Source organism: Manis javanica, chromosome Y, assembly GCF_040802235.1.
Source record: "Manis javanica isolate MJ-LG chromosome Y, MJ_LKY, whole genome shotgun sequence".
Taxonomy (NCBI): domain Eukaryota; kingdom Metazoa; phylum Chordata; class Mammalia; order Pholidota; family Manidae; genus Manis; species Manis javanica.
Window position 1 is genome coordinate 1,303,667 of NC_133175.1, and position 26,155 is coordinate 1,329,821.

A 26,155-nucleotide genomic window follows, 5' to 3' on the forward strand; every position below is an offset into this window, starting at 1 on the left:
AATCAAACATGGGCAATAATACATTTCTTTGTCTTGGAAAGATAACTTCACACTTTTCATTCAATTTCAACACTCTTTGTTCTAAATTCCTCCTTAAATCATAAATATTATCACAGATTTATGAAGAAAGTGCATTGACGTAAAGATTGTTTTACATATAAACTACTGATGTTCAACAGTGCTAATATAGTTTGCCTAACAAATAAATCTTGGAAAAACTGAGTACAAGATTAGAAGACCGAAAAATGTAAAGAGAAATCTGCAATCTAGAATTGTAGATAGTAAAAACAAGAAGAAATATAAATTCACTACTAATGCAACGACTGTACAAACATAAGCTCCTATAGCTTGTATTTGAAGACAAAACATTTAAAAGGACAATATTATTAAGACTTATGATGAATCCTTTTAATGAATATATTGGTTATATATAAGTTAATTGTAACTTGAACATACACTAGAATGATAGTCCTCAAATGTTTCTAGCTCAAGCCCCCTTGTACCTTTAAAAATCACTGGGGAAACCCAAGAACTTGTGCTAACTGGGTTATCTCTATGGGTATGTACTCTACTAGAAAATTTAACTGAGAATGCTGTAAATACTACATTCAAGTTACATTATTTAATAAAATATAATTTAATTAAAAATTGTGTAATATATTAAATATGAGTAAGAAACTATAAACATTTTTCAGTTAAAATCAAGTTCCAGAGATCCAATATAAAGAATGGTCATTACAGTTGATACTACTACATTAAATACCTGAAAGTTACTGAGAGGAGATCCTTAAGGTTTTTGCCATAAAACAAAAATGGAAATTATAGGAGGTGTTGAAGGTGTTAGCTTGCTAATGCCAATTTCGTAATCTTTCAGCGTACATAAGTATTTTCCAATCATCAAATCCTTCATGTGAGACAATGTTGTATCTCAAAAGGTATTTAAAGAATTCATTGTGTAAGAAAGGAAATAGAGTAATTATAATTTAAACACACCTATTAAGTGCTAGAATATGTCTAAACATCCGAGGAAAACCAAAAGAGAAACAAGAGGAAACCAGAAGTGAAAGGGGAGCTTGTAAGATGCTATAAAGCAACAGAGAATTGACAGCTCTTCAACTGTGTCTTATAGAATGAATTAAGAATTTTCCAGGCTGGCAGGTTAAATACTGCATGGAGAAACAATTATATGTGATATAGTTATTTTCCCCTGACACAGCATCTTTAAACTGTACAAAAATATCCAAAAGGGCAAACTGTGTTTTCAGAGACTTAATTTTATGACAAGTTCACATTAGCTGTAAATGTTGTAAATAAATTTAGAAGATTTTAAAATGTGTTTGTGCAATCAACATTTGGTAATCATTGTATTCATTAATATTATATTCAGAAGATGTATATATTTATTTTTTTGCTTGTAACTTAAAACACTTATGGCACCTGGGATCATTCCCTTGAGGAACTTTGCCCAGTGCATTTGGAAGTTTTAGGGAAAGTGTAGGTATTGCCATCCAGGGAATCTTGGCAGGGTGCAGAGTTGTGGGAGCTGAAAGATGTCATGCTGACAGGGTTCACGGTCCCTATGCTGAACTAAGACAATCACATTTTTACATGAGTTTGAAAACCAGAAAGCTGTGATATTGTAGCCACTGATTACCAGGAAGGACACACCTAACTGGAAATAAGTGAGCACTGGGCTTAACCATTCCAAAAACAAACACCTAAAGCAACCAAATATGAAAGGCAACTCATTAAAATAAAATAATAGTAAGATAAGTACTTTCACATTTTAATTGATTTGGTGCTCCCCTTTCTGTATTTTAAAATTATAGGCTCCCAATAACTATATCAAAGAATAAATAAATTCTAATCAAACTTCAGTGTTTATGTAGGAAACAGAATAGGAATGTTTTCAATTAATGGCAAAACTCTGAATTCACATCATTTTGTTTTTATACTTTTTAAATAAATAAAAATAGGTAAAATGCATTACAATTTTTTAGAAGCATTTTGTTTTAGTCCAATTTATTCTAAACATGTATTACAACAAAACTGAGAAGCAGACATATTTTACATCATATTATCGGTATTACAGAAACAGAAATGCCTCATAAGGAATATCTAAAACATTTCCCTAACTCACCATTGCCTTTGATGTGGTTACAACTTCTTTTCTGCACACTCCCTGGCACATTAAAACCTGATCATAAATGACTAATTTCAGAAAATAATGAGACTCAGTTTTGTAATTTGAAAGTGACATGGTTATAAATAATCTTACATTTTATTCCTCCTTGTTTGGCTCTAATAATGTTAAACTCAACTATTCCTAAAGTTATGTTTTAAAAAAACCATCCATTAACCAAATTGCAGGTGCAAAAATTAAGTACAATTTCAGTTTTAAATAATTTAGAACACATTTCTATCATAAATCACTCCCAACTATGTTTTTAAATAAAGCATGAGTTAACTGCAATTTGGATTTTTCTTAGCTGGAAAAATTTAACAAATTCGACAACATACTTGCAACTAAAAACATAATTATTATACTCTACCATTTGCCCGCAATGATTTTGCCAGCATTGATCAATATTCTTTACAAAAGAGTCACTATCAAAATAACTCATGAGGTAATGTTAAGAAAAAGTTTACACTAAAAGAAAATGTTTGGTACAATAGGTTAATGCCTTCCATCAGTTCAAACATCTCTAAGCCTTAGCATGTGAAAGTATTAAAAAAAATAAAATTCATTCCATATGTCTAATTACTCTACTCAATAGAAGCTGAGGTTGAAATTTTTTTTTGAGAGGGCATCTCTCATATTTATTGATCAAATGATTGTTAACAACAATAAAATTCTGTATAGGGGAGTCAATGCTCAATGCACAATCAATAATCCATCTCAAGCCGAATTCTTATCAGTCCCCAATCTTCTGAAGCATAACGAACAAGTTCTTACATTGTGAAAAAATTCTAACATAGTGAATAAGTTCTTACATGGTGAACAGTACAAGGGCAGTCATCACAGAAACTTTCGGTTTAGATCATGCATTATGAACTATAAACAATCAGGTGAAATATGAATATTCGTCTGATTTTTATACTTGATTTATATGTGGATCCCACGTTTCCCTATAATATTATTATTATTTTTATTTTTAATAAAATGCTGAAGTGGTAGGTAGATTCAAGATAAAGGTAGAAAACATAGTTTAGTGTTGTAAGAGAGCAATTGTAGATGATCAGGTGTGTGCCTGTAGCCTATGTGTTAATTCAAGCTAGACAAGGGCATTAAATGATCCACGGATGCAGAAGATTTCTCTCAAAACAGGGGGGCGGTGAGGTTTTAAGCCTCACCACTGTTGCTCCCCAATTTCACACCTGATGGCCCCCCTGTGACTGTGCCTGTCTTAGGTTGTTCCTCCCTTGAGGAATCTTACCCATCTCTGGCTAATCAGTCATCCTCCTGGGCCATACAGGGAGATATAAAATTCGTAAGTGAGAGAGAAGCCATATTGGTTGAAAAGGTTAGCTTTTTACTTCTTTGCATATTTGTGCCCTGTGGCTTCTATACCCAGCATTTGTCTTGAGGTATCTTTACCACTTGGAGGAATTATGATACTCGGTAAATTCGATATGAGGCACGAATTCTATTTAAGGGTTGTAATTAGGAAGGAAGAAGAAAATCTGTAGAAGTAGCAGACGGAAGAATACATGGGAGGATTAATTATTTCTTTGTCATATCTTCTTGTAGAGTAACTTAAGCATGTATAGGTTTTAACTACTAATTAAATTGCCAACACATATTAACATAATAGGAATACAGTTACATAACCAAAGCAGATCTATAATTACCAGCCATCTCCAGTGAAGCCAAGAAAACCAGTTAGGCACCCTAGGAATTTGTGAAAATTTGTCTGTGATATGATGGATATTGTCCAAGTGTACTTGAGCAGCCTGAGAGAAATCAGACAAATTAAAACAACCCATTCCTGGGAACTGTTCACATCCCATATGTTCTTTTAACAGTAGATAGTCTGTAGTCATAAGATTTTGGAGCGCTACAACTTGCACTTCTCCTAATTCTTGGGTGAGTTCCAACAGTATTGATCCAGTCAAATTTTTTGCTTTAATGAAAGCACAGGCCAGCTTAGATATCCCATCCTCCATTCCAATGGAAAGTCCAGGAACCAGTGGGATGGATGCAGCTATAACTTCAACATCACCTGGATCTTTGTTGAGGTTTTTTGATGATTATCTTCTGGTATGACTCTTCCAGAGAGTGCTGATGTTGAAAGTTCTTCTTCATATCATATCGTAGTTCATTTTCTGGGTAGCCACATTAGGCTTTGATCCTCTGTATGAACACAAACAGACCCTTTGCCCTCACTTTGATATGCCCTTTATCCCATTGTGTAGAACTCATTGGAGATCACCACACAGGAACTGCTTTTTTTGTTGTTGTTGTTATCATTCATCTACACTTACATGATGAATATTATATTTACTAGACTCTCCCCTATACCAGGTCCCCTGCTATAAACCCCTTTACGGTCACTGTCAATCAACATAGCAAAATGCTGTAGAATAACTACTTGTCTCCTCTGTGTTGTACAGCCCTCCACTTTCTCCCACCCCCCATGCATGCTAATCTTAATACCCCCCTTCTTCTTCCCTCCCCTTATCCCACCCTACCCACCATCCACCCCAGTCCCTTTCCCTTTGGTACCTGATAGTCCATTGTTGAGTTCTGTGATTCTGCTACTGTTTTGTTCCTTCAGATTTTCCTTTGTTCTTATACTCCACAGATGAATGAAATCATTTGGTATTTCTCTTTCTCCACATGGCTTATTTTGCTAAGCATAATACCCTCCAGGTCCATCCATGTTGCTTCAAATGGTAGGATTTCCCCTTTTCTTATGCCTGAGCAGTGTTCCGTTGTGTATATGTACCACATCTTCTTTATCCATTCATCTATCGATGGACATTTAGGTTGCTTCCAATTCTTGACTATTGTAAATAGTGCTGTGATAAACATAGGGGTGTATCTGTCTTTCTCAAACTTGATTGCTGTGTTCTTAGGGTAAATTCCTAGGAGTGGAATTCCTGGGTCAAATGGTAAGTCTGTTTTGAACATTTTGATGTACCTCCATACTGCTTTCCACAATGGTTGAACTAATTTACATTCCCACCAGCAGTGTAGAAGGGTTCCCCTTTCTCCACAGCCATGCCAACACTTGTTTTTGTTTGTCTTTTGGATGGCAGCCATCCTTACTGGTGTGAGGTGATACCTCATTGTAGTTTTAATTTGCATTTGTCTGATAATTAGCGATGTAGAGAATCTTTTCATGTGTCTGTTGGCCATCTGTATTTATTTTTTAGAGAACTGTCTGTTCAGTTCCTCTCCCATTTTTAATTGGGTTATTTGTTTTTTTTTGTTGAGGTGTGTGAGCTCTTTATAGATTTTGGACGTCAAGCCTTTATTGGATCTGTCATTTTCAAATATGTTCTCCCATACTAAAGGGTTCCTTTTTGTTCCATTGATGGTGTCTATTGCTGTACAGAAGCTTTTCAGCTTAATATAGTCCCAGTTGTTCAATTTTGCTGTTGTTTTCCTTGCCCGAGGAGATATGTTCAAGAAGAGGTCACTCATGTTTATGTCTAAAAGGTTTTTGGCTATGTTTTTTCTTAGAGTTTTATGGTTTCATGACTTACATTCAGTTCTTTGATCCAATTTGCATTTACTTTTGTGTATGGAGTTAGACAGTGGTCCAGTTTCATTCTCCTACATGTAGCTGTCCAGTTTTGCCAGCACCATCTGTTGAAGAGACTGTCATTTTGCCATTGTATTTCCATGGCTCCTTTAGCAAATATTAATTAACCATATATGTTTGGATTCATGTCTGGAGTCTCTAATCTGTCCACTGCTCCGTGGTTCTGTTCTTCTGCCAGTACCAAATTGTCTTGATTACTATGGCTTTGTAGTAGAGCTTGAAGTTGGGGAGTGAGATCCCCCCCTACTTTCTTCTTTTTCAGGATTGCTTTGGCTATTCTGGGTCTTTGGTGTTTTCATATGAATTTTTGAATAATTTGTTCCAGTTCATTGAAGAATATTGCTGGTAATTTGATAGGGATTGCATCAAATCTGTATATTGCTTTGGGCAGGATGGCCATTTTGATGATATTAATTCCTCCTAGCCATGAGCATGGGATGAGTTTCCATTTGTTAGTGTCCCCTTTAATTTCTCTTAAGAGTTACTTGTAGTTTTCAGGGTATAGGTCTTTCACTTCTTTGGTTAGGTTTATTTCTAGGTATTTTATTCTTTTTTATGCAATTGTGAATGGAATTGTTTTCCTGATTTCTCTTTCTATTGGTTCATTGTTAGTGTATAGGAAAGCTACAGATTTCTGTGTGTTAATCTTGTATCCTGCAACTTTGCTGTATTCCGGTGTCAGTTCTAGTAGTTTTGATGTGGAGTCTTTAGGGTTTTTTATGTACAATATCATATTATCTGCAAATAGTGACGGTTTAACTTCTTTACCGATCTGGAATCCTTGTATTTCTTTGTTTTGTCTGATTGCCATGGCTAGGACCTCTAGTACTACGGTAAATAACAGTGGGGAGAGTGGGCATCCCTGTCTGGTTCCCGATCTCAGAGGAAATGCTTTCAGCTTCTTGCTGTTCTGTATAATGTGGGCTGTGGTTTTATCATATATGGCCTTTATTATGTTGAGGTACTTGCCCTCTATTCGCATTTTGCTGAGAGTTTTTATCATGAATGGATGTTGAATTTTGTCAAATGCTTTTTCAGAATATATGGAGATGATCATGTGGTCTTTGTCTTTCTTTTTGTTGATGTGGTGGATGATGTTGATGGATTTTCGAATGTTGTACCATCCTTGCATCTTGGGATGAATCCCACTTGGTCATGGTGTATGATCCTTTTGATATGCTGTTGAATTCTGTTTGCTAATATTTTATTGAGTATTTTTGCATCTACGTTTATCAGGGATATTAGTTTGTAATTTTCTTTTTTGGTGGGGTCTTTGACTGGTTTTGGTATTAGAGTGATGTTGGCTTCATAGAATGAGTATGGGAGTATTCCCTCCTCTTCTATTTTTTGGAAAACTTTAAGGAGAATGGGCATTATGTCTTCTCTGTGTGTCTGATAAAATTCCAAGGTAAATCCGTGTGGCCCCGGAGTTTTGTTCTTGGGTAGTTTTTTGATTACCATTTCAATTTTTTGCTCGTAATTGGTTTGTTTAACTTTTGTGTTTCTTCCTTGGTCACCCTTGGGAGGTTGTATTTTTCTAGGAAGTTGTCCATTTCTTCTAGGTTTTCCAGCTTGTTGGCATGTAGGTTTTCATAGTAGTCGTTAATAATTCTTTGTAGTTCTGTGGAGTGTGTCATGATTTTTTCTGTACACATTTCTGATTCTCTTGATTTGTGTTGATTCTCTTTTTCGCTTAATAACTGGCTAGAGGCTTATCTATTTCGCTTACTTTCTCAAAGAACTAGCTCTTGGTTTCATTGATTTTTGCTATTGTTTTATTTTTCTCAATTTTGTTTATTTCTTCTCTGATCTTTATTATGTCCCTCCTTCTGCTGACTTTAGGCCTCATTTGTTCTTCTTTTTCTAGTTTCGATAATTGTGATGTTAGACTATTCATTTGGGATTATTCTTCCTTCTTCAAGTGTGCATGGATCGCTATATACTTTCCTCTTAGGACTGCTTTCTCTGCGTCCCACAGAATTTGGGGCTTTGTGTTGTTGTTGTCATTTATTTTCATATATTCCCTGATCTCTATTTTGATTTGTTCATTGATCCATTGATTATTTAGTAGCATGTTGTTAAGCCTCCATGTGTTTGTGAGCCTTTTTGTTTTCTTCATAGAATTCATTTTTACTTTTATACCTTTGTGGTCTGAAAAGTTGGTTGGTATAATTTCAATATTTTGGAATTTACTGAGGCTCTTTTTGTGAGCTAGTATGTGGTCTATTCTGGAGAATGTTCCATGTGCACTTGAGAAGAATGTATATCCTGTTGCTTTTGGGTGTAGAGTTCTATAGATGTCTATTAGGTCCGTCTGTTCTAGTGGTTGTTCAGTGCCTGTGTGTCCTTACTTATTTTCTGCCCAGTGGATCTATCCTTTTGGGTGAGTGGTTTGTTGATGTCTCCTAAAATGAATGCATTGCAGTCTATTTCCCTCTTTAGTTCTGTTAGTATTTGTTTCACATATGCTGGTGCTCCTGTGTTGGATGCATATATATTTAGAATGGTTATATCCTTTTTTTGGACTGAGCCCTTTATCATTATGTAGTGTCCTTCTTTATCTCTTGTTACTTTCTTTGTTTTGAAGTCTATTTTGTCTGATATTAGTACTGCAACCCCTGCTTTCTTCTCACTGTTGTTTGCCTGAAATATGTTTTTCCATCCCTTGTCTTTTAGTATGTGCATGTCCTTGGGTTTGAGGTGAGTTTCTTGTAAGCAGCATGTAGATGGGTGTTGCTTTTTTATCCATTCCATTACTCTGTATTTTTGATTGGTGCATTCATTCAATTTACATTTAGGGTGACTATTGAAAGATATGCTCTTATTGCCATTGCAGGCTTTAAATTCGTGGTTACCAAAGGTTCAGGCTTAGCCTCTTTAGTATCTTACTGCCTACATTATCTCACTTATTGAGCTGGTATATACACTGTGTGGAGATTCTTTTCTTCTCTCCCTTCTTATTCCTCCTCCTCCATTCTTCATATGTTGTGTGTTTTGTTCTGAGATCCTTTTAGGAGTCCTCCCATCTACAGCAGTCCCTGTACAGTGCCCTGTACAGGTGGTTTGTGGTTATCAAATTCCCTCAGTTTTTGCTTGTCTGGGAATTGTTTAATCCCGCCATCATATTTAAATGATAGTTGTGCTGGATACAGAATCCTTGGTTCAAGGCCCTTCTGTTTCATTGCATTATATATATATCATGCCATTCTCTTCTGGCCTGTAGGGTTTCTGTTGAGAATTCTGATGTTAGCCTGATGGGTTTTCCTTTATAGGTGACCTTTTTCTCTCAAGATGCCTTTAAAACTCTTTCCTTATCCTTGATCCTTGCCATTTTCATTATTATGTGTCTTGGCATTGCCCTCCTTGGATCCTTTCTGTTGGGGGTTCTGTGTATTTCTATGGTCTATTAGATTATTTCTTCCCCCAGTTTGGAGAAGTTTTCTGCAATTATTTCTTCAAAGACACTTTCTATCCCTTTTCCTCTTTCTTCTTCTTCTGGTACCCCTATAATACGGATATTGTTCCTTTGGATTGGTCACATAGTTCTCTTAGTATTGTTTCGTTCCTGGAGTTCCTTTTAACTGCCTCTATGTCAGCTTCTATATGTTCCTGTTCTCTGGTTTCTATTCCTTCAATGGCCTCTTGCATCTTATCCATTCTGCTCATAAATCCTTCCAGCGTTTGTTTCTCTTCTGTAATCTCCTTCCTGGCATCTGTGATCTCCCTTTGGACTTCATCCCTTAGCTGTTGCATATTTCTCTGCATCTCTGTCAGCATGTTTATGATTTTTATTTTGAATTCTTTTTCAGGAAGACTGGTTAGATCTGTCTCCTTCGGTGTTGACTCTGTGATCTTTGTCTACCTGTTGTTTTGCCTTTTCATGGTGATAGAGATAGTTTGCAGATCTGATATGAGTGAAGAAGAAAGAGCTTTTCTTCTTGTTGGTTTGTGGCCTTCCTCTCCTGGGATAATAGCGATGTCTAGTGGCTTGTGCTGGGCAGCTATGCGCAGACAGGGCTTCTGCATCCTGCCCAGGTGCTATGGAGTTTATCTCCACTGTTGCTGTGTGCATGGCCTGGCTCGGGCTGCTGCTCCAAAATGGTGGAGCTCTATTGGAGGGGGAGGGGCTGGGAGGCTATTTATCTCCAAAGGGTGCCTCTGTGCTCCCTGCTGCCAAGGGGGTCAGAGTGCCCAGAGAACCCGAGATTCTCTGGCTCTCGACTAAGTGTCCTGCCCTGCCCCTTTAAGACTTCCAAAACAACAAAAGCAACCAAAGAAAATTGAATAATTTTAAAAAAGAGAAAAAACACAATTTCTTTGCCCTCAGGTGCTGTTCTCAGGCACCTGCTCACCGATCTTTCTTCCCTGCTTCACTAGTATTGGGGTCCCTGTCCCTTTAAGACTTCCAAAAACCACTTGCCAAAAAAAAAAAAAAAAAACAATGGCTGCTCCCGTTTCTTTGTTCTTTGGTGATGGCCTTAGCCACCCGCTCAGCAGTCCTGCCGCCCTGTTTCCCTAGAATCCAGGACCCCACGCATGCACTGTGTCTGCGCTCTGGTCTGGAATCCTGGGGCTGGGTGTTAAGCAGTCCTGGGCTCCTTCTCCTTCCCTGCTGACTCTTCTCCTCCTGCTGGGAGCTGGGGGAGGTGTGATTGGGTCCCGCCGGCCTGGGGCTTGTGTCTTACCCCCTTCGTGAGGTGCTGGGTTCTCTCAGGTGGGGATGTGGTCTGGATGTTGTTGAGGATGAAATTTTGACCAAAAAGAATACACAACTTAAAGGAAAAGTAAGTTCCTGAATGCATCTCCTCAGGCAAAGAAAACAAAATACAAAATGAACGAAAGGAACTACATCATACCAAAATGCTCCTGTCCAGCAAAGGACACCATCAACAGAACAAAAAGGCCTCCTACAGTATGGGACATTATACTTGCAAATGGCATATGCAACAAGGGGTTAACATACAAAATACATAAGGAACTCACATGCCTCAACAACCATAAAGGAAATAATCCTATTACAAAATGTGTGGAAGATACAAACAGGCACATCTACAAAGAACAAATTCAGATGGTCAACAGGCACATAAGAAGGTAATGAAAATTAAAACCACAGTGAGATACCACCTCACACCAGTTAGGGTGGAAAACATAGCAAAGACTAGGAACAACAAATGCTGGCCAGAATGCAGAAAAAGGGAAACCCTCTTACACTGCTGGTGGGAATGTAAACTAGTTCAATCATTGTGGAAAGCAGCATGGAGGTCATTAAAAAAAACTCAAAATAGAAATTCCATTTGACCCAGAATTCCACTCCTGGCATTTACCCTAAGAATGCAGGCTCCCACTTCCAAAAAGACATAAGCACCCCTATGTTTATCGCAACACTATTTACAATAGCCAAGATAGGGAAGCAAACTAAGTGCTATCAGTAGATGAGTGGATCGAGAAGATATGGCCCAGATGGTTGGAGCTAGAAGGTATATCATCAGTGCAGTAAGTCAGGAGGGGAAATCCAAGTACAAAATGATTTCACTCATGTGCAGCATGATAACAAAGCAAACACTGAAGGAGCAGAACAGCAGCAGATTCACAGAGCCCACAATGCACTAACAGTTGCCAAAGGGATAGGGACTGGGACATGTGGGCCGGAAGGGAGGAAGGAGGGGAATAAGAGGCATTACGATTGGAACACATAACTTGGAGGCGGGCACGTGGAGGGCAGGATAGTACAGGGGAGTCCACTCGTGACTCTATTCCTCTTACTATGCTGATGGACAGTGACTGTAATGGGGTACGTGGTGGGGGTGACTTATAACGGGGGAATCTAGTAACCACACTGTTGCTCATGTCGTTGTATATTAATGATAGTAAAATAAAAATAGAAAATGTTTATCAAATCAATCTCATAGAGCATCATAAGCAATTCCAAATGAAAATACAGCAAACTTTGCCATATGGTGAAACTACAAAATATATATATTGTAGACAATGGGCTAAAACTGATCATGGAGAGCACATAAGAATGCATATGGATGATGAATCAGTAGATTGTTCATCCAGAGTCAATATAATGTTCTGCAAAATTGAATATTTCAAAATAATAATTATAAAATCTAAGACAAAAATCAGTAAATGAAAAGATGGTCTAAGGAAAGGAAAAGAACTCGCAGCATCTGGTTTCAAAAAAGGATACTTCCTGAACTGATGAATTTGTGCCTTGATATGGAGTTCACAAAGCCACATCAGTTGTTTATACAAGTTCGCAGAAAACTTGAAGGAGCAAAAGTCTTCAACATCTGAAAAATTAGAAAAAAATTTGCTTACTCAAAAATAAAGTTGAAAAAATTAAATACTTTTCTATATTTATTAGAAGCATTGAATACTGAAAACAGAGTTCTTCATACAGACCAATGACCTAAAACAAATGTCAATATAATATTAATATAACCACAAAATTGTAAAATCCTCTTTCCAAAATTGCAGTATATGAAAGAACCTAAGAAAATACACTTAATATTTTACATAGAAATTAATGTTCACAAACCTATCTTAGAAAAAGGAATGCCAAGAACTTAAAATTTTTAATAAAAATATAATCCGAATCACTGATATAAAATACACACATTGTCTTTCTAGTTCATGATTTTTAGTTTAAAATTTCAAAAATGAAAGAGAATAAAACACAATAACTATACACAATTTCATTAAATGCTAATTCATAATGCAACAACCATTTAGATTTTATTAAAATATACCTCATTATTGGAGTGATGCCCCCAAAATAGTGACAGAAAACCTTAAAACCCCATCCCTCCATAAAATGACAATCAGGCAGGCCAAAAGAAGGGGGTTTCAGAATCAGCTGTTTCAGAGCTCTGGAATGTAAGTAAAATTTAAAGCAGAGGAACATTTCCTGAAGAAAAATGCTGCTGCATTTCAGCAATAGATCCTTGTGGTGTTAAAGCACCCACTTACCTTAGTGACAGCAAGTTCACAGCTTACTGAAGACGGGAATACAGACCTTCTTCTCAAGGAATTGTAGATGCATATTTCCACTCCGGGGCTTGTCTTTGTGCCTCCTGCTTTCGAGTTTACTCAAGAGAGGGAGCTACGCAGGGAACTGTCTAAAAAATTAGAAGAAATATATTACTAGGCTTAGCCATCTGAGTCAAGAGATAACTAATGGGACAAGTAGCATGTAGAACAACCTAGAAAGGACCAGAGGTTGGGAAAGTTAAGCATGAAGAAGTAAGTGTTTTGAACCACTTCTTGTGTATCCCTAGAACATCAAGGAGGACACACACATGCCCAAGGCTGGACATATTCTCAGAAAATACCTGAAGAACCCCTAATTTCACATCAAGCTTACCTTCAGGATATGCCCAAGAGGAACGACTGAAGACTAAATCAGAACAGTAAAGAGAATGGCTAAAAATGAGTGAATGTCCCAACACAAATCCCATCTTAAAAGTCAGGGAAATTTTTGTTTTGTTTGGCTATAGGATTGAAGCAAATTTCACTAAAATGACTGGTTAGCTCAAAGTTAATGAATCAGGGATGTTCAAATCCCACACAAAACAAAGAAATTCTGTCTTTATAAAACGCTTTATAAAAGTGATTACAAGGCAGATACTTAGCACACAAACGAGGAAGCAGCTTTTTTCTGCCTTGGGGTAAAGGCAGAATGTGATCTTCAGTGTGGCCACACTATAATACTCCAAATTTTCAGTTGCAACAAAAATTATAAGAATGGTCTATTCCGGAATTTTAAAAAATGAACAAAACTATAAATAGAGAAGCAAAAACACTGGACTCATCACCATGAATTAAATCAACTGCTGCAAATACTCTCAAATGGCTAAAATTAGCTTGGGAACAGAAGAAAATGGGGTGAATGCCAAGCCAAAGGAAGTCTTAAAGAAAGAAATGTACACCTTTAAAAAGAACATAATCTGAAAAAATATGCAAAGCAGAAATAAAAATTCAAGGAAGGGATTCAACAGATAGGACAGAAGTCAGGGTCAGCAAACACGCAGATTGTTCAATGGAGATTAGTGTGAAGCGGAGAGTAAAAAGGATGTATGGATAATAATAAAGACTACAGTACAGCACTCAATACAGCATGGTTTGGGAATAAGAATAGAAATATAAACTAATAAAATCAAATTGAGAGCCTAGAAATACAATTTACATCTATGGCTCCACGGATATTTAACAAGTCGGACAATACTGTTTAAGGGGGAAGAACAAACTCTTAAACAAATTGATACCCACACGCAGAGTTGAATCTTTCTTTATAAAGCATGTGCAGAAATGAAAACACAGCAAAGGGGTAAGCTGTAACACCTGAAATTGTAAAACTCTCAGAAGAAAATATAGGGCGAAATCTCCATGCCATTTGTTTCCACATTTGTTTAAGTATAATACCAAAAACAGAGGCAAAAAAGGAAAAACAGAGAAACTGTACTCCAGGAAAACTGAAAACTTTTGTGCCAATCAACAGACACTATCAAAAAGTGAAATGTCAACCCACAGAGTGGAAAACAGGTGAAACTCACATTGTTAAGATTATTATATCCAACATTTATATGGAATTTGTGTACTTCAAACCGAAAGACAATCCATTTAAAAATCAGCAAAGGATTTAGACAGATATTTTCCAAGAGATACAAATGACCAATAAGCACCTGAGAAAAAAGACTATTAATGAAATCAGCCACTAGAGAAATGTAAACCTCAGTGAACATCACTTCACATCTAGTAGGGTGGAAATATTTTTTTGAAATGGAGAGTACCAATTGTTGACCAAAAAGAAATAACAGAACCTTCATATACTACACGTAAGGAAATATAAAATAGTGCAGCCTTTGTGGGACATAGTCTGGCAGCTCCTCTAAAGTTAAGCACCACCACCCAACCCGCCATTCTACACCTAGCATAATACATAAAATAACTGAAAACAGACTGAGATACGTGTACAATAATACTCACGACAGTATTAGTTACAGTAGGCTGGAAGTGGGTAAACTGTGTTCATTAACTAACAAGTGAATAAATAAAATACAGCACATAATAGAGTAGAATATAATTCCACAACGAAGTTTTAATGCATGCTGTCACCAGGATGAATCTTGAAAACATTATGCTAAGTCAAAGAAAACTACCACAAGAGACAGTATATTGTATAATTCTGTTTCATTGAATATTCAGAACGAGACGATATATCTATGATTCTGTTTTATGAAATGTTTACAACAGGTAAAGCCATAAGGAGAAAAGGCAGGTGAATGTTGGCTAAATGCTGCGGTATGGTGGAAGAGGGAGTGGTTGCTTGATAGAGACAGGATTTCAGTTTGGAAGAGAAAAATGTTTGGAACTTAACAGAAATGATGGCTGCACAACATCATAAACTGCACCTTTAAGAATTGTTGTTGCATCAGTTGTGTTACATGAATAACATCACATTAAATAATGAAATAGGAAAAAGACTTGAGACGGTTCTTATGAGAAATTACAGATATTTCAACAGGGATATGCAAACATGCTCATTAACATCAGCCCTTTGGGAAATTAAAATCAAAATCTTGGGGAGGTATCACTTCACATTCATTATGATAGTTACAGCCATAACACCAAAATTATCAAGTGTTAGCAAGCGTGTACAGAAAAGACAACCTTTACATCTTTACTACAGCAATGTAAAATGGTGCCACACTGAGGAAAACAATGTGAAGTTTCTCTGTAAATTAAAGAATTAACTTAATAAGCTAATGCCAATCAAGGGATGCACAGAAATCAAGCTGTGATATAGCCATTTAGTAAAAAACCCTTCAGCCATAAAAAAGCACAAGTTCAAAGACATATTCTAACATAGACAGATCTTAAAAACATAATGCTAACTGAAAGAAAATGAGCACAAGAATAACATACTATTTAATATTATTCATGTGAAATATCCAGAACTAGTTACTCTTTAAAAGAAGAAAAGCAAGTTAGTGCTGGTCAGGGATTTAAGGAGTAGTAAATGGGAAGTAACTGTTCAGTGTGGGAAAGGATTTCCCCTTAAGTGGTAAAAACAACTTGATAGAGGCAGTGTACACTTTACAAAGCACAGCACTGTAAATGTACTAATTCTTACTAAACTGATTATTTTCAGATAACTTTTTGTCATGTTAATTTTTAATATAAACTTTTGTATGTGGGAGAATATATTTTCAAATCACATATGTAAAAGTTCACTGTCCATAGTATAAAAAATAACTTATCCAATTTAACACAAGAAAAACAAATCAATTAAAACGGACAAAGGATAGGCATAAACCCTTTTCACAGAGATACACAAAAGGCCAAGAAGCTCGTGGAAAGACACTTTACAACAATTGTCATTCAGACAATGTAAATCTAAACAGAACCACTACAAAGTCTCAAATTAAAAAATGGAAAATAACATGTTGTGGACGGGGAAAAACTGAATCCTCATAAATTGCCTTGTACAGGAAAATAATATGACACAGCCACTACAGAAAACTATTAGGCAGTTCTCCAAAAATTTTAATATAGTATTATCACATAACTCAGTACCTCCACTTTTGGCATAAGCCCAAATAAACAAAAGCAGGTGTCCAACAGAAAGGTACACAAATACTCACTCCACCATTATTCATAATGAACAACCCAAATATCAATTAACTAATGAAAGTGTAAATAAAATGTGGTAATCATCAATATTATTTATTCATGAAAAGGAATGAAGTACTGAAAAGTGTTAATAACATGAATGAATCTTGAAAATATTATGCCATTCACAAAAAGTGATGCACAAAAAGTGATTCCAATTACATGGAAAATTCAGATTGGGTAAATCAATAGATACGGAAAGGTGATTAACAAACATCAAGGGCTAGATTCAAAAATGAATGGAGAGAAATCCTTAGTGGGGGTGAGGTTTCCTAGTGACGTCATGAAAAGAACCCTAAAACTAGATAGTACTAGTGGTTGTATATTATGAATGCACTGGATGTCACTGAATGTAAACCTACAATAACACTATTTGATGTGCATTTCCCCACAACAGAAAAGGATCAGGCAAGATACATGCTTCAAAAACTGTATATTCAAGGGAGTATGTAAAAATGCTTCAGTATACAAGGTAAACATGCAACCTTCTGCTTAGAAATAAATAGACACGTGGATCTAATGGAATAATATTCTGATTTTATCTTTAAACTTAAGGCATGTAACTGAAACTATTCCACATATATGAAGAAGGAAGTACTAGAAGAGAAAGAATGATTGCTTCAGTTTAGTACTTACTATCAGACACTATTCCAAATCCTTATGTAAATCACATATCATTTTATCCTTCTAAAATTACACCATAGCATAAAAATATACTTTTATTATTAGCACTTTAGAAATGAAAAATCTTAGACTCAGTAAGTTGAAATTACTTGCCAAATGGTTTCAACAAGCCTATCAAGTGATTTAATAGGGTGGCTGATACATGGGAGACTCGTAAAAGGAACACATATCAATATATCAATACATCAGTGTCAGTGAAGGAATGTAGTATGGAATGAAAGTATTTATCCAAAAGAATTGATTGTCAGTGTTACAAATTTTATAATAAATAATAATAACAAAGAAAAAGTGATCGAGGTTGCAAGTATGTGTAAAGCATTAGATTGAACAAAGAGAGAGGAAATGAAAAGAAAAGCAGAAAACTATCTTAATGGCTTATGATTTGTAGAGTTCATGTACTATACAGAATGGATAAATGATAATAACAAAAGGAAGCAAATGCAACACTAACTGCATTATTATAAAAGGGTAATCCAATGTATAACTTTGCTCCTGAATAGTAGCTCTCATATTTAACTGTATTAAGGAACACTTACTTGAGGGTATTTCATAGTTAGAATGGAGGAAAAAGATGGACTATAAAGAAATTACAAAACAATTAGGCAATTCAATGATTAAATTATACTTGAAGCTCATTTGTGATTCAGTATATTCCTCTCTGATTTTAATAAATAGGCTAGAACACACTCTTTAATACCAGAAAAAAATGCACAAGAACATAATAAACTGAGTGAAATTAGTAGGAGAAAATACACTTAAGAGTACAATTGTGTACAAAGCTTAAATGTAACTAAATAAAGCATACAAAAACTTGGAGAAAAACATGTAATGGATTGCATGACTATAATCAATGATGGATTCTGTGAATAGTATGCATGATTATAAAACAGATCAACGAGATTCAAAACAAATTTTCAATTAATTCCATAAATCTTGGCTCCATTATAATTAATAAATAGTTGTATACAAAGTAACACACACCTGGCAGAGTTCTTCCAAGTATTATTTAATGGAAGCGTTGTGCTGGATATCTTTTATAGCCTCCTTTAATTTTTGCCATGTTTTTCAGTGTACTTTTCCAGCATCAGGAGTTTATCTAGCAAAAATTTCATGAAACAAATGATTTGGAAGACAATGTCAATGTTTATAAAATGTAACATTGTCATGCAGCTATGATGAACTTATAAGAATGAAGATGAACCACTACGTCATAGCACTCTTATTAATCAATCTTTTATCTTAATTCACTGTGCTAGTTGCATGATTTTACCCGTTTTCTATAAACTTGTAAAAATCTAAAATTTTCTCTTTATATTAACAGGGGCAGACCATTTGTCAGTAATAATGCAGATATTTCACTAAGAAGACAGAATCTGTAATGGTGTGTCAATCTAGAATGGCATTGTCAAAACTGAAGACATTTGTGTTATTTTTTACAAAGAAACAAAGATCTGAAGAATTAAGTTATTTTCCAAAGGTCACAGTTTACCCTATGTTTGTATCCTGACTAGGATTCAGATGATCAGAGTCTAAAGTCAATGTTTCTAAATCTTCTAAAAATCATGGCACCTCAAAAACTACTAATTACATTTACACTTTAAAATTTAAAAGCAGCAATAGGGAGACAAACTAAAATCATTAAATATTATTACATTACCTTTAAAGTTTTATTTTTTAACAACATCTTGACAGAGTCAGAGCCAGACTTGGTCCTGGACAAGCCGGACAGAGTCCTAGTGGTTGCAGTCAAGGCATCTGTATCCACTGAGAAAATAATCAAATTTCTTTATTTTAATTGCTCTTCTTCCACAGAGGTAGGAGCACATGACGATGATGTTGACTCTTCTTCAGCCATTTTCATATAAGGCCATATGAAATCCAAGAAAATCCCATTCCTAATTTGTCAAGAAGAAGACTTAAATTTACATTAAAAGGAGGAAGATGAAATGCAAATTAAAACCACAATGAGATATCACCTCACAGCAGTTAAGATGGCCAACATACCAAAGACGAACAACAAATATTGGCAAGGATGTGGAAATGGGAACCCTCCTACACTGCTGGTGGGAATGTAAACTAGTTCAACCATTGTGGAAAGCAGTATGGAGGTTCCTCAAAAACTCAAAATAGGAATATCATTTGACCCAGGAATTCCACTCCTAGGAATTTACCCTAAGAATGAAGAAGACCGGTTTGAAAAAGACATAGGCACCCCTATGTTTATCACAGCACTATTTACAATAGCCAAGAAATGGAAGCAACCTAAGTGTCCATCAGTAGATGAATGGATAAAGAAGATGTGGTACATATACACTATGGAGAATTATTCAGCCATAAGATGAACACAAATCCCACCATTGGCAACAACATGGATGGAGCTAGAGGGTATTATGGTCAGTGAGATGAGCCAAGAAGAGAAAGACAAGCATCCAATGATTTCAGACATCTGTGGAGTACAAGAACAAAGAAAAAACTGAAGGAGCAAAACAGTAGAAGACTCAGAGAACCCAAGAATGGACTGAGAATTACCAGTGGGAAAGGGACTGGGGAAGATGTGTGGGAAGGGCGGAATAAAGGGGGGAAAGAGTCAAAACGATTCGCACACACAATGTAGTAGGTGGGGGGACACAGGAAAGGCAGTATATACAGACAAGACAAGTAATGATTCTACAGCATCCTACTACACTCATGGACAGTGATTGAAGTGGGGGAAGTGGAGGGCAATTTATAGTACGGGGAGTCTATTAACCATAATGTCCTTTAAGTAATTGTCCATTAAACATACCAAATAACATAAAACAAAATTCTATAATATAAGAAAGGAGGAGGATAAGGAGCGCAAAGATGAGCAGAAAAGGCATCCAATGCTTCTCCCAACCCTTACTGCTATGTACCATCTCTTATTCTTTTAATAGTCGGAGGCGATGGGGGGAAAAAACATCAGCAAGTAGATCTAACGTTCAGAGTAACGAACAAGGCAGCCCTGGGGGCTAGATCAGGAGAGGGAAATATTCTGAAAACAGGAAAACATGTGTGAAGTTTTAAAATTAAAAACAAAAGGAGGAAGATAATCAAGAGCAAGGGAAAAAGAATAAGAAAACAAACAATAAGTGAGTCTTTATAGCATGGTGAAAAATAGTAAAATTAGTTAAAAAGTGTTTTTAATCATAACATGAAGAGGGAGGAGATGGTAAGCAAACACTAAACAGCAGTGGAAACAAGAGGAAGTAAAGCAAAATATTCCTCATGCAGAGAGACAGCAGAATTAAACCACCATAAAAGAATAAAATGTTTAAAACTCAGGTTCAAGGACAGAGGAGGCAACATTAGAGAGAATCAAACCTACAGGGTAAAGTGGAAAACCAAAAAGACACTTAAAGGCATCCATCAACAAACAGAAAATACCAGAGACAAAGATAATGAGAAGAGAAAAGGCTCAGAAGGAGAAAAAAAAAAAGGAAATAATTGCAGCACAGGAAAGAGAGAGAAACAGGCACAAAATGAAGCTCCACTGTACAAAGGAAGTCACAGGGATTCCAAAGGAGGAAACCAAGGGACAGACTGCGTAAGACAGAGAGATGGGGGAGAAAAAGAGGGCAGGACCAGTACACAAAGTCTGACAGTCACAGAAACACAGCGCCAAAGTACTTCTATCCTTTGAGAACTCGAATGACAAGGGGGCAAGTGTGAACAAAACTCTGCAACTGGGGAGGACAAGTTCATACAGATATATTCCAAGAGTATCCGATTTTAAGAGAAAGAACAGAGGGATAGTGGGATATAAAAACAGCAAGAAGATAGGAGAGAAGATGGAAAAATAAGCACAGAGAAAGTGAAAAAATAGATTCAAAAAATTCAGAGATTCAAAGCCCATGAGCAGGGACGAAGACATTGAAAACGAAAAGGTGATAAACAAGAGAGGAACTGTGATGCAGAGATCGGAAGGAAAAATATTGAGAGAAGAAACATCTGTGAATGAAAAGTCCATTTGAGCAGGAAAATCCAAGTACCGGGGGGGGGTGGGGGGGCGGGTTACACGAGTCGCAGAGAGAGTCATCTCCGATAAAATGAAGCAAGAAACAGACGGAAAGCCACAGTAAGGAGAGAGCCTGACGAACCCATAAGCTCGTACAGGACGGAGGGAAACGTCACTGGTGAGCCCAAACCAAGGACGGCCGAAACAGGGACAAGCAGGGAGGAACCTGACCCTTCACGCACTAGCAGCAGCCACAAAACCAACACGAGAATCCCGTGCCCTAGGGGAGCTCACGGTGAGAACACTTCACCCTTGAGATGACGGCTGAGGGGCTAGCAGTAAGCTGGAGTCTTAGCTCTTGGGCCACGACGGACTTACCTCCGCACCCTCGGAGGCCACGTTCACTACACCGCAGGACCGCGATCGGTAGTCTCGCGAAGTTGATCTCACGATCATTGGTTTCACTAACGCTGTTCTCACGAGCCCGGGCTCACAAAGTGTGGTCTCATATATGGTTTCGGGAATAGTGATCTCGCGAAGTGATCTCGCGAACGGTGATCTCGCGAATATTGGTCTCGCGAGAGGTGGACTCGGGATTCGAGACCTCCTCTGTCTCCTCTGGAGATGACTGCATCAACAACTACCATTATGACCTTCACTTGGGAACCGTGTTTGTACGCATAGTTCTTCAACTGGAGGGCAGAAAGATGGAACTAGAGCCACGTCGAAAGACTTATTCTTTAGATAAACGAGAAGAAATGGGCTTGATCATTGATATACTGAGTGTATGTAGTTGGTGATTTAAATGGCCTGGGAGTGGAGTTTAGGTGTACCAATTCTCCACCTGGAAACCAAGAGGCAAAGGGAAGGCCAAGCCTCTATACTTGAAATGAACATAAGATCAATGAGACTTTGAATTTAAAAATTACACGGTTTCTACTCTTGTTTTCACTGCCCATTTAGGCCCTTTCTTTTCCCTCTAGTATTCAGATTCCTGCTGTATTTGCCAGAGTTATTAAAGTATTAACTAAAGTCATGCATGTGAAAACAAATCATAAGCCTTAAAGAAGTAAATGAATGCATATTGTCTTAATACGTGACTCTCCCATTGAAGGGCACATTCAAGGTGTCACTACGTAATGAATATAGTTTGAAGGAATTGTCAGAAACAGCAAACTTTCTGAACATAAGTGGCTCAGAGGAGGCTCAGAAGCCAGTGTCCCCTCCTGGAAAAGCAAGTACCTCTGGATATCACTCATGACAAAAAATTGGTAAGAAGAAAAATTTTAGTCCCTCTCAGTCCTATAGAAAGTGATGAATATGGTGAAGGCATGTGGTTTGAACTTGGATAGGCCTGGGTTTAAGCTGAGCTAACCTGAGGCCTGAAATTAGCACCATGGACTTGGGAAAATCTTATACGTTCTCTGGGTTCCTGAATTTCAGTTTGTACAGTGAAGATAAGGCTACGTAGCTCATGTATTTTTTGGAAACACTAATTTAAAAATAAAATATTTGGCCTGTGCAAGTTATCCAATCCATCTGTCTGTGATAACAGACCATACTTTCTTGGTATTGTATGCCCAGACCTTTGTTTAATGCCTTACCATGTTACATGCCCTCAACAAATATTCTCTGAATGAATAAATGTTTAAACAAACCATTTTCTAAGTACGAACTTTGGGAAGTTTAACCTGATAATCAGAATAACTTAAATTCAAATAAACATCCATAGTCAGTGTTGAATCCTAGTCTCGCTGAACCAGTAGTTAATGGCGTGAAAACCAGAGTACGTAGAATAACAAGGAATCATTTTATGGCAAGATAATTCATTTTCTGAACAAAAGGAATTAACATTCCAGACCTCACCAACCTCACTTACCTACTCTTCTCCAACTGAGAACTTGGGAGAGAGGCAACTGAAGGAAAGATATGTAGCCTGTGAGAAAGAAAGGTCTGTGCATCCCAAGAGGTCAGCGAGCCCCAGGATGACAACAACCTCTGTAAGTGACCCTTTTGGCCCATTCAGAGAAGGCTGTTGTGTCTTGGTACAGTAATTTCATCTCATTCTTTAGTCCCCACATTATTCCCTTCTTCTAATGACTTGGAATATAGGACTGAAGCTAAATGGTGTGAGTGCCGGCACTCTTTCTGAACTCTATGTCCAAGAACGTGCACTATGCTTTTCTTAACAAATGTTGCTCTCACCTCCAGATTGTGAGAGGTGTCAGAACATCATTGACAGTTGTGCTCCTCATGGGCCTGCTATATTTGCAAAGGACACTGCAATTGACAAGGGAAACCCCAGCTGCTCAGCAATCACTCTTCCCACTTGGCTGAAAATCAGACCATTGAGCATTCCTGAGGCTGGGCTTGGAGTGTGGAAGGAAACATCTGATCTGCCATTGGGTCTGCACTTTGGCCCCTGTGAGGGCAATATCACAGGAGAAGAAGAGGAATTTTATGTTGTGGTTTCTTCCCTTTTGCCTGCTGTAATTTTAGACATGTAAACTGGGCCAGGGATGATGATGAGCAGAACATTTTCTTTTTTTTTTATTTTCTAATAAGACTAAATTTATTCAATACTCTAGTAAAAGTTTTGATTATAAGTATCCAACAGTATAAAAGTACAAAACAGATTTGTAGATTTCTAATATATTAATACAAACTACATGACTGCATACAGTACATCCTAGAGAAAGAGAGAGGTAGAAGGGGAAAAAGAAGACTGGTTGAGGTCTAGTAATAAATAAATAAATACAGAAGTAGAGATGATCCATATTATAATATATTCTACCACCAATAGTGCAGCCAAAATGTACAAAAAAAATTTTAAATGTTTTCAAATGAACTCAGGAGCAAGATGGTAGTAACTGGGACTTGGAATACACCTCAAAGGCTGTCGGGCAGCCAACAGCAGGTAGTCCTGAATGGTAAGAAGCCTCTATCTCTTCCCCTGTTCTCTTGATTCCTACACCCCTCTTGTGGATTGGTGGATCCTGACCTTCTACATGCCAGAACATGGATGGAGATAACACAGTCAGCTCTGTGTACTGAGTGGACTTTGCATCAACATGGAGCTCCCAGGTAAATATCAGAGGGTAGCTGGGAGCATGGAAGTACCGACATAGACTAGTGGCTCCTCCCATGCAGGGCCCTTGCTCTGAGGGGGAAATTGATTCAGATATGTAGACGATGGCTGAGGAACATGTCACATTCACTGGGTGGCTGATTCCATGCAGATGAAAGCACATTGATAACGGTACAGTATAACACTTCTTCTGTTATGTTCCCCAGCAAAAAATCCTTTAACTTGTCTTTATGTAATTCAGATCACCACAGGGAGTAACTCCTATGAGGACATGGATGGAAAGGATGAATCTTGGGCCAACTGGATGAGGTAAGGCAAAGTTCTATCAGTTTCGGAGAGGACATCTGACTCTCACAATGTCCTAATCCTTTCCTTCTCATCATGCCTCCCTCAGTTGTCTCCCTCAAGCCTCTGTTTCACCTTTCTCCCATACAGTGTTTTTTTTTTATTTCAAGAGATATTTAGAAAAAAACAAGAAATTAAAAGATAGTGTGTCTCCTCAAATATAAATCTCTCTGGCTAGACAGAATTTCATCTCTGGAAGAAACGTTGAGGAGCCTAGATTCACATGCTTTAACTTATCTAACCAACATTTATTAGGCATTTACTATGTTCCAGTCCTGACAAGGGAATTCTTTAACTAAACACATTATAATCCATGTTCTTATAGAGGATTTATTGCAGACAAGCACATTAAAACCGTGATTTCATGATGATTTAACTAATATTTTCCTATTTTTTTCAAGAAGTACACAATTCCCAGATAAATTAAAACAAGGGAGGGCAACAAATCTTCTTAGCTTCACTTCTAATTAGAACTGGGTTCTGCAGCCTGCGTACAAATAAGCTGCAGTATGTCCGTGAACCTCTGGGTTTGATGACCCAGCCCCTTCCCTTAACAGGGGGATACAGAATGTGAATGAACCATTATTGTCCTGTGCTATTATGCTAAGGAAAAAGGTCTTCCATTTTCTGTAGAAACCCGGGGGAAGCAAGTAAATGGTACCTTAAATAAAGGGCAGAGAGATTGGACAAAGGCATATCAAAACAGGATATGAGTTAGGATGATATGTGCTAATCTAGAAGCAGAGCCCGTAATCAAGCCCAAAGTTCTGTGTTACAAAACAGACTTAACTAAGAGAAGCTAAACATCAGTGGATTTTATGGCAAACTGAGATAGAGGTTATGTGTGAAATCATGCTTTAGAAAATAATTAGGAAAAGTAGGAAAGCATTCTAGGCAGGATGAGCACAGTAAGAAAGACATGGCAATAATAATTCACATGATATTGTGAAGGAGACTTAGGCATGTAGAGAAGATTCCCCAGGAACAGTAAGGGGAGGTGGCAGCAGCATCAAAGCCAGCCATAAACATCAGGCATGGAGCTGAATGTGGGTGTGATAAGTAGCTGGAATTTTATGCCTGTGGTTTTCTTCCCTTTGCCCTGCTGTAATTTTAGGTATGTAAACTCCCAGTAACAAAGAAGAGCAGAACCTTGTGGCCTTTCAGTATCACAGTCAAATCTTCTACAGAATCTGCCAAGTCATCAGGCCAGGCTATGAACTGCTGGTCTGGTATGGAGATGAGTATGGCCAGTAACTGGGCATCAAGTGGGGAAGCAAGTGGAAGGGAGAGCTCACAGCAGGGAAAGGTGAGCACCACTGTTCCTTAAACTGGAAAGAAATGAAAGGATTCTTGGGAATTTCATAGTCCAACTCTTACAAAGAGTAAAATCCAGGATAAAGTCAGTAAAATTGCAATTCAACACTAGAACAGATGGACTAATAGACATCTACAGAACTACAAGCAGTAGGATACACATTCTTCTCAAGTGCACAATGGAACATTTATATCCTGTTTCCAGAATACACCACATACTAGGTCACAAAGAGAGTCTCACTAAATTCAAAAAGATTTAAATTCTACAAACCAAATTCTCAGGCCACAAAGGTATAAAAC

General features: G+C 37.2%; 1 protein-coding gene and 1 long non-coding RNA gene across 2 annotated transcripts in view; one reads left to right on the forward strand and one right to left on the reverse strand.

Annotated features, from left to right (window-relative positions):
- LOC140847570 (uncharacterized) overlaps window positions 1-18,189 on the reverse strand; it is a 28,382-nt gene extending 10,193 nt beyond the window's left edge. The window contains exon 1 of the long non-coding RNA XR_012127627.1: window positions 18,114-18,189. This is a non-coding gene — a long non-coding RNA (uncharacterized lncRNA). The remainder of the gene's footprint in view (window positions 1-18,113) is intronic.
- Window positions 18,190-21,425: 3,236 nt separating this feature from the next.
- LOC140847571 (histone-lysine N-methyltransferase PRDM9-like) lies at window positions 21,426-25,906 on the forward strand. The gene is given in 6 exon segments (XM_073228275.1): window positions 21,426-21,534; window positions 23,007-23,108; window positions 23,320-23,573; window positions 24,438-24,505; window positions 25,656-25,664; window positions 25,666-25,906. Coding segments are annotated over 6 exon segments (783 nt in total).
- Window positions 25,907-26,155: the final 249 nt, after the last annotated feature.